The 8,541-nt window shown below is 62.4% G+C and overlaps 2 protein-coding genes across 2 annotated transcripts; both read right to left on the bottom strand.

Annotated features, from left to right (window-relative positions):
• Window positions 1–686: 686 nt before the first annotated feature.
• On the bottom strand, window positions 687–1,697 carry LOC116498220 (platelet-activating factor receptor-like). The gene has a single exon (XM_032202479.1). The coding sequence runs from the start codon at window positions 1,695–1,697 to the stop codon at window positions 687–689; it is 1,011 nt and encodes a 336-aa protein (XP_032058370.1).
• Window positions 1,698–3,707: 2,010 nt separating this feature from the next.
• TMEM35B (transmembrane protein 35B) lies at window positions 3,708–5,145 on the bottom strand. Its single transcript, XM_032202344.1, has 3 exons — window positions 5,038–5,145; window positions 4,169–4,349; window positions 3,708–4,094 (listed from the first exon to the last, which is right to left on the bottom strand). The coding sequence occupies exons 1-3, from the start codon at window positions 5,143–5,145 to the stop codon at window positions 3,964–3,966; spliced, it is 420 nt and encodes a 139-aa protein (XP_032058235.1). The 3' UTR covers window positions 3,708–3,963.
• Between the last annotated feature and the right edge of the window lie 3,396 nt (window positions 5,146–8,541).

Below are 8,541 nucleotides of genomic sequence, written 5' to 3'. Positions count from 1 at the left end.
GCTGCCCATGAGCAAGGCACCGGCACCCCGGGAGGCCTGCACGCAGCTGGGGTGGGGGATCGGGGGCTTCTGGGTTCCCCCCCGTGGGTCCTGGGGCAGGAGCAGGGTGCATGGGGATGGGGGTGCCGGGGGGGGTCTCCCCGTGCCCGGCTCTGTCCCGTCTGCAGGAGCGGCCGGTGCTGCTCGGCGTGCAGCGCGGCAAGGAGACTCGGCAGCCGTTGGCTCGTTCATTTTTAATCCTGGCAGGGAGCAGGCAGGATGCAGGAGTGAGGATGGCAACGCCGTGGGATGGGACCCCAAAAAGCCCCCCCCCAGGCAGCCCAGCTCAAAGCGTCGGTGTCTTTACGCATATCCCCGCGGGATGGAGCCCCCCAGGAGGGGACAGGACCCCGCACGCCACCCCCTGCCCTGTCCCACCCTCTCCCCACCCTCGCCGGGGAAGGCGCCCTCCTGGCGCGTGCGAGCGCTGGGTGCAGGATCCGTGCGAGGGTGGAAACCGTGGGCTGTGAGCGCGTGGGGATGCGCCAGGAGCAGAGCGGGGGTGGATGGAGTGGGGGCGTGCAAGGCAACAGCTCCCCCCTCATCACTCCCTGCTTCGGGAGCTGCGCCCATCGCCCTGCTGGGGACCCCAACCCTTTGGGACCGCTGCACCGGGAGGGGGGCAGGACCCCAGCACCCCGCAGCCGCTACGAGGAGGTGAAGGAGGACGCACGGATGCTGGGCACGGGCGCATCGGGGGCTTGAGGGGAGAGAGGGAGGCACCGGGTGGCTTTGCGCAGGGTCCGGCCCAGGTCAGCCCTGAAGCGGCGGATGCAGAAGCAGTAGACGAGGGGGTCGAGGCAGCTGTTGAGGCTGAGCAGGGCCACGCTCAGCGCGTGCAGCACGTCCAGGACGGCCGGGGGCCCGCAGGGAGGCACGGGGGGCCGGCTGCCCACCCAGGGGGCCAGCGTCAGGTGGTAGGGGGCCACGCACACCACGAACACCAGCAGCATCCCCAGCACCATGGCGCGCGCCTGCTGCCGGTGCGAGCCCGGCGAGGCGGCGGTGACAGCGGGCGCCGAGAGCGAGCGGGCGACGGAGACGTAGGTGCCCAGCACCACCAGGAAGGCGGCGGCGAAGAAACCCACCATGGCGTAGGCGTAGGCTCGGTGCCGCGCGTGCTGCTCGAAGCAGCTGGTGGCCCCGGCGCGGGCCGGGAAGGTTTGCCGGGCGGCCAGGGTGGGCACGGCGCAGCCCAGCCCCAGTAGCCACGCCAGGGCGCAGGCCAACGCGGCGCCGCGGCGCCCGGTCAGAGGCAGCACCGGCCGCGCCGCCCGCACGGCGCAGTAGCGGTTGAAGCTGATGAGAGCCATGAAGGTGACGGCGCTGTAGGTGGCCACGTAGTAGGTGGCCCCGGCCAGGTGGCAAGCGGCCTCGGAGAGCAGCCAGTTGCCCCCGGCCAGGTAATAGGGGATCCAGAGGGGCAGGGTGAGGTTGAAGAGGATGTCGGCCAGCGTGAGGTTGATGAGGTAGATGCGGATGGCCTTCCTCACCTTGCCGCTCTGCAGGAACACCAGCAAGGCCACCAGGTTGCCCGGCAGCCCCACGCACAGCACCAGGCAGTAGACGGCCGGCACCAGCACGAACTGCACCGGGTCGCGGGGCACGCACGCGCCGGGGAGCTCCGCCGGCAGCAGCCCCGGTGCCGAGCCGTTCATCCCGGGCTCCTGCAAAGAGCAGAGGACAATCAGGGACCTACGGCACGTGGCGGGGGCGTTGAACCGGGTGGAACAACCCCAGCTTGGCGCCTACAACTGCTCAGCACCGGACACGAGCTGCCCCGTGGGGTTGCTAGCAAAAAGGCTCCGCTCCGCCTCATCCCGAGGGAGCTGACGGGCTCCGGGAGCCATCCCAGCCCCCCCAGCCGCATGTCCCCACGCCGCCAGGCAGCCGGGGGCTCCGCCAGCCCGGCGCTCCCCGGGGACCGGCAGGCGCAGCTGCGCCACGGCCCAGGGGCAGAGGCGCAGACGGCGGCACCCGGAGGTGCTGAGCTGGCTCCAGCTCGCAGCTGCGGGGCTTAACGCCGCCTGACGCCGCCCTCGCAGCCCTGAGCTCGCCGGGGGCTGCACGAACGCCCTCCAGCCCTGCTGCTGTTGCTCCGTCTTCTGCTTCTTCTCGCTCCCAGCGCCCCAAAATCCCCGTGGGGAAAGTCCCCCAGCGGCTCGGGGCGCGTCGGGGCGTAGAGATGATGGGGATGGGGAAGGGGGCACCAGCACGGGGCAGACACCCCGTTGTTCCCCAAGCCCTGGACGTGGAAAAACCTCTCTCTGGTGTGATTCCTGTAGCCCAGGGCTGCAGCAATCTCACCTCGCAGCACGGCCTGCCCACACCTTGCCAACGGCTCTGAGTCACCCCGCAGGCGTCTTCCAGCGCAGCAGGGCCAGATCCGGTGCGCGCAGCACCCAACCCCACACCAAGGCACGGAGAGCTCGGGCTGCTGAGCGGGTGGGCTCATCCCAGGGGGCTTGAATTATTTCGCAGACCCCTAAAAACCCCTCCAGCTCCCTCAACGCTTCCCTCTTCCCTTTCCTTTTTGGAGGAATTGGCGCAGGGATGCACCCGCCCACGCCGCACCCCATAACCAGGGGGTCGCCCCCAGCTCCCTCCCACCACACTGAGCTCGCTTACCCCGTGTCCCCTCCGGCTGCTCCTCGCTGCCTGGCCGAGCTGCTGGAAGCTTTAAATGCTCGGGGAGGGCTGGGGGAGGCAGGGGACGCCTGATTCCAGCCCCCCCCCCCAGCCCATGTGGGGGTGAGAGCACACGGGGGGGGCAGCTGGAGCAGGGAGGCACCTGCGTGTGTTTGTAATGGGGGCGGCCACGCTGGAGCCACGCTAAGACCCCCGCCACCAGCACACTGGCTGGGGGCATGGGGGTGGTGGTTGCTGTGCCCCCCCTCCCCAGTGCCCCCATCCCCTTCCAGGGCCATTTCCCAGGCCCCGCATGAAAGCAGCAGAGGTCAAGTTTCTGCACTCAGCAGCTGGGAGAAAGGGGGGCAAGGCGAAAGGGATCAAAGCAGGAATCTGCCTCCTCAGGCTTTTGTTTGCTTCAAAGGGGGATTCAGCGGGAGCACAGCCCCCGGGTGTCCCCCCCCAGCCCTGCAAAGGGGAAGCTCCCCCCTCCCTGCTGCCTTGGGACAGGGAGCCTGTCCCCTTGGTTGGTGGCTCAGGTCCCGGTGGTGCTGCACCTCTCTGAGAGCCTCATCTCACCCCAAATCTGTCCCAGTTGCTTCGCTGGAAGATGCACAAGGTTCAGATGTGATCCTGGGCTTCAGCCAAGCTGCCACCGTGCAGTGCCCATCCCCAGGGGACTCGATATGTCCTGGAGAACAGATGAGTCCCTAAAGACCCTGCCCCAATGGAGCAAGACCCCCGGAAAGCACCTGCCTGAGCCCATCCAGGCACAGGGGTTGGGGCACCGTGGGGCTGCTGTCACCCCGCTGGGTGGCCTGGCACGTTGCAGGGTGGCTCCAGACAGCCACAGGGCTCCTGCTCCACATGGGCTCCCATTGCTGGCTGTCCACCCCAGTGCGCTGCCCACATATTTCCCATATTTGCTGCCCCAGCACCCCACCAGCCTCCCCTCCCAGGACTCAGGGACCTCCCAGCCTCACGACATCCCCTGCAGCTCAGCACCGGGGGAGGCAGAAACAACCAGCGGAGGCAAAACGTGAAAAAACAGAGGCTTTATTCCAAAATATGAAAGCCCCCGTGAGAGCCAGCGCCAGCCCGGCATGGGAGGACCCGACCACCTCGTGCTGGTTCAGCACCAGAGCGGCGGCGGTGCCACAGCCTCCATCCTGCAGTGCCCTGGCAGCATCAGTGCTGCACCACCCAGCAGCGCCACATTACCTCGCAGCCCCCCAAAACACCCCAGGGGTCTGGCCTCCCTCCATCTGTCTGTCCATCCGTCCTTCCTTCCTCCGGTCACTCGAATTTGGGCTTGACGGGGGCTCCGTAGCCGCGGATGTTGAGCAGCAGCAGGAGGCCGAGGCAGAGCGTGGCGGGGGCGCACATGGCCAGGGGCTCGCGCAGCACCAGCAGCGTGTAGATGGCACCTGGAAAAGGGGGCGCGGGAGGTGTCAAGGGGGGTACCGGGGGCCACGAGCCCCCCTGCCCCGCCGTCTCTCACCCATCATGACGATGCTGAGCACGAAGTTGCTGATCTCCTGCAGCAGCTGGGGGCCGACGGCCAGCAGCAGCCCGGCCACCGCCTCCACCCAGCCGACGGCCGCCAGGTACGGGTCAGGATCGGGGGCGAAGCCAAAGTCCTTGAGGGGAAAGACCTCGGCGAAGCGGACGAACTGCGCCTGCTGGGGACGGCCAGAGGGGCCCAGCTCCAGCTCTGAAGCCCCCCTCAGGCTCCAAAGCCCCCCTTATGGCTCTGAAACCGCCCTCAGACTCTGAAGCCCTGCATGGGCTCTGAAGTTCCCTACAGTCTCTGAAGCCCCCCCTAGGACTCTGAAGCCCCCTTTGAGCCCCAAAATCCCCCCTCAGGCCACCCATGAAGTCCCCCTCAGGCTCCAAAGCCCCCCTTATGGCTCTGAAGCCCCCACTATGGCTCCAAAACCACCCTCAGACTCTGAAGCCCACCTAGGGCTCTGAAGCCCCCCACAGTCTCCAAAGCCCTCCCTAGGACGCTGAACCCCCCCTCAAACCCCAAATCCCCCCTCAGGCCGCCCACAAAGCCCCCCTGAGGCTCCGAAGCCCCCCTTATGGCTCCAGAGCCCCCCTCAGACTCTGAAGCCCCCCACCATCTCCAAAACCCCCCCCCAGTCTCCAAAGCCCCCCCTAGGACTCCAAACACCCCCCTAAGACTCCAAACACCCCCCTCAAACCCCAAAGCCCCCCTCAGGCCGCCCACGAAGCCCCCCCTCAGGCTCCAAAGCCCCCCTCAGCCCCTGAAGCCCCGAAGCGCCCCCCCTATGTCTCCGACGCCTCCCTCGAGTCCCAAACCCCTCCCTACGCCTCCGAAGCCCCCAGCCCCCGGCTCCCCCTCACCATGTGCCGGTGCACTTCGGCCGAGAGCCGGTCCGTGAGCTTCACGGCGCCGGCCAGGAGGAAGAAGAGCCCGAGGAGGACTCGCAGGGCGGCGAACACCGCCGCCATGGCGGCTACGGGGCGGGGACGGCCATGGGGGCGGCGCGGCTCGGCTCGGCCCTGCCCGGCCCCGGGAGCCGCCTCACGGCCTCGGCCCCGGTGCTCGGCTCCACACGGGGCTCGGAGAAGGACTGGGGGGCGTGAGGGGGGCTCGGAGCGAGGCTGGGGGTTGTTGGGGGGCCCGGTTTGCTCCCCCCCCCCCCTTCCTCTTCCTCCTCCTCCTCCTCCTCAGCAGAGCCTCCCTCATACCCCGGGGCCACGCTGCTGCGTGGTGCCGCTGTGGTAAACCACAAATTGTTTAATTTTCAAAGCCCGAAAGCCAAAAGTGTTAAAAGCTGGTGTGGGGAAGGAGAGGGATGGCGGGGGGACATCGCCTGCCCTGACCCCACGCTCTCGCTCGGCTCCCTTGGGGCGCAGCAGATGTCGGTGCGGAGCTGTGCCCGGCGCTGTGGGAGCACGAGCGGGCAGCCCTATTGTCTAGGAGAGCCTCTTGGGGGAAAAAATGAGAAAAATAAAAGAGCCCAGGCCCTGACTGAATAATGGATCGAGGCGCTGAAGGCCACGGCATGTGGCGTGCGGGGTTGTCTCGTTGCTGCACGAAGCGCTCAGCGTTTCTCCAGGCCCATTGTTAGCGTGCAGGGGGGGAGAGCAGCGCAGCGAGGCACCTCCCGAAGAACCCATTTTCTGTTAGCTTCGGGAAAATTTGCTCTTTTCCTGCCATAGCAAGGTCTCCCCCACCCCCCGAGGCAGAGCAGAGCCCGCTCAGACACTGGCTGTGGTTTTTGTGCAAAAGGGCAGCACCGTTGCATCATCTGTTTGCTTCCCCTCCTGGACCCGCTACGTTTGCCTTTCCCAGGCAGCCAGCACCGAGCACAGGGCACCCATGCCACAGTCCGACTCTGGGGGGGGTCACAGCACCCATGGGTGGCACCACGGCTGTGCTGTCTTTAGGGACACAGCCCCTGCCTGTGGGGACACCCGTCCTACAGGCAGCGGTGCTGGAGGAGCCAGGCCTGGAGCAGTCGGTGTCCCCAGGGCACCCATCCTCGCCCCCAGGGCCACCCATCCGACACCCAGGGGTGCTGGAAGAGCCGGGCCTGGCTCACGGACCATTAACAGCCCCAGGAGCCCTCTGCTGCACGTCACAGCAGTGACTCAGAGCCGGCTGCCGCTCTCACCCAGCTATCTCCGTGCAGGAGGAATAAATAACTCGCCCTGCCTCGCTGCAATCCTACCCCAACGGGAAAAACATCTGCAGACAAAATAGAGCTCCCTCTTTCCCCAAAGCCTCCAGCCCCAGCTGGGACCCTGCTATCTTTAGATTTACGAGCCCAAGCTCCTCCTATGAGTCATTCATCAGTTGTCAGGCCTTAAATAATAAAACGTCCTCCTGGGTGGCAGAAGCTGTCCCCCCACCACGTAAGGATGGACTACAGCGATCTGCCACAGGTCCACCCATTTGTTTCATAAATTCAGCAGGATGATGCCAAGCTTTCCGTCCACCCCAGCTCTAAAGCAGCCTTACAGCTGGCCCCTGGGGCACTCACACACCCCCAGCTTTATTCCCCCTCCTTGTATCCCCAGGAATCGCAGTCCTGGTGCCTCTCCAAGGTGTCTGGGGTTGAAATAGATAAATACAGTGGCTGTGACAGGGCTCCACCACCATCCATCCCGGCTCTCAGCCTCTGATGTTTATTAGGGGAGCTACTTAGACTAATGAAACACGCAGCAGAACCAGGTAATCAGCTTTAACAGCCAGCAAACAATAACCTGCTGGCAGGCTGCCCAGATGTTAAGGAAAAAAAAAAAAAACACTCTGTGCTAGTCATCTATCAGGTGATGACACGATGGCCTACACACTGATGAAAAAAGCAAGGGCTTTCTGCATTTCTCCAAAACACGCGCAATTTCAATACAAAAAGCAGAACACGGTTTGCTTATAAAAGGAGTTGTAGGAGGTGAAGTTCATTTAGAGTGCCGGTACCGCTTTTAGGTTGAAAGTTTCACATAAGAAGCTGCTGCAACAGGGGAAACTAAATCAGGACAAGTTACTGGAAAATAACAGAATTTGAGGAAAAAAAAAAAAAAAGGCTGCAGTAGCTGTGGAGACAAGACAGTGAAACCCACCCACGTTCCTGCCACCACGGGCCTCCACTGCTTTGAGGCAGCACTTCCCTCACCAGCGAGACACCTCCCAAAGGCACAGAAGGCAGGGGGGCTCCTGCTTTTTCAAGTCCTATGATTCTATGATTCCTTCCTCAAAGCAGCGTTCCCAAAAGCATCGCAGTGCTTGGCCCTTCCCAGCACGAGGTCAGAGGGCTGCTCAGCCTCTGCGGCAGCTCCAGCACTACGCACACCCCAGTGCGTCATTTCTGCAGGTAACTGACCACACAGCTCTTCAATTCCTGCCCTCAAGGCTCCTCCTCGGTTACAACCGAGGTCTGAATTAACAGGTGAATAACTTAATTTCTGAACTGTGTGCAGTACTTAATGAATCCTGCAGTGGAACCTAATTAAGATTGAGCCTGTCAGCTTGCTAACAAGCACCTTTCCCATCGCACCTGCAGCATGGCTGAGGAACCACAGAACCTCTTCAAAATCTGGACAATAGCATGAAGATGTCAAATCAATGAATGAATTCTCTCAGACTATCCTGTATCTGATTGCATGAAAAGGGGAAAACCAGCAGATAAAAGCTTTTAATGCAGCATCATCCTTCTGTGCTGTAAAACTCAGGCTCAGTGAAATACCAAGGCACCCCCTGCTGCTGCTCACCCACACACAGCAGCTTGCAGCTGCCTGCAGCTCCATTTGTTTCCCTCTAACCACGCTCAGAGACACACTCATGACTGGCAAGGAGCCACAGGGCTGGCAGTCCAGCAGCAGCTGCTCTCATCTCACCAACTCTGAATGCCTGATAAGAGGTGGGCACCAGGACTACTCATCTACACGCTGCTACAAAGCAATATTGTGAGTCAGGAATGATGCAGTAGCTCAGACCGACATCATTAAATAATGAAACCTCCTCAGTAGGATGCAAGCAAGCTGTATTTAAGACAAACCAGAATATATTTTGGACTGGCAGTTGAAGCACAGGTGAACTTGTTCCCAGGCAGACACAGCTCAAGTGCTGCAGCCTTGCCACATTTCATACAGTTAATTTTGATCATGGTAGTCTTGCAACAGTTCCTAGCCAAATGTTTGTGACTTCGTGTGCTGTAGGGGGTAACTCTGTTGTAATGCAACCGTATTACCAAAGCCTACTGTTGGCCTATTTTAAACACATTAGCAAAAACTACTTGATATTTAAACAAAGGATTACATTTAATAAATGACAGCAGGAATTATGCATGTGCACAGAGTGGCTTTACAGCTGTCTTGTTTGAGTAAAGCAATTTGAACCAT

The sequence above is a fragment of the Aythya fuligula genome, chromosome 23, assembly GCF_009819795.1.
Source record: "Aythya fuligula isolate bAytFul2 chromosome 23, bAytFul2.pri, whole genome shotgun sequence".
Classification (NCBI taxonomy): Eukaryota; Metazoa; Chordata; class Aves; order Anseriformes; family Anatidae; genus Aythya; species Aythya fuligula.
This window is presented reverse-complemented; position numbering and strand designations above follow the sequence as displayed.

Bases quoted from the DNA above. Each gene is read 5' to 3' on its own strand.
- LOC116498220 (XM_032202479.1), bottom strand. From the start codon at position 1,697: ATGAACGGCTCGGCACCGGGGCTGCTGCCGGCGGAGCTCCCCGGCGCG.
- TMEM35B (XM_032202344.1), bottom strand. From the start codon at position 5,145: ATGGCGGCGGTGTTCGCCGCCCTGCGAGTCCTCCTCGGGCTCTTCTTC. The intron at 4,350-5,037 runs GTGAGGGGGAGC...GGCCGTCCCCAG, and splicing joins CCGAAGTGCACCGGCACATG to CAGGCGCAGTTCGTCCGCTT. The intron at 4,095-4,168 runs GTGAGAGACGGC...CCCCTTTTCCAG, and splicing joins GCTCAGCATCGTCATGATGG to GTGCCATCTACACGCTGCTG.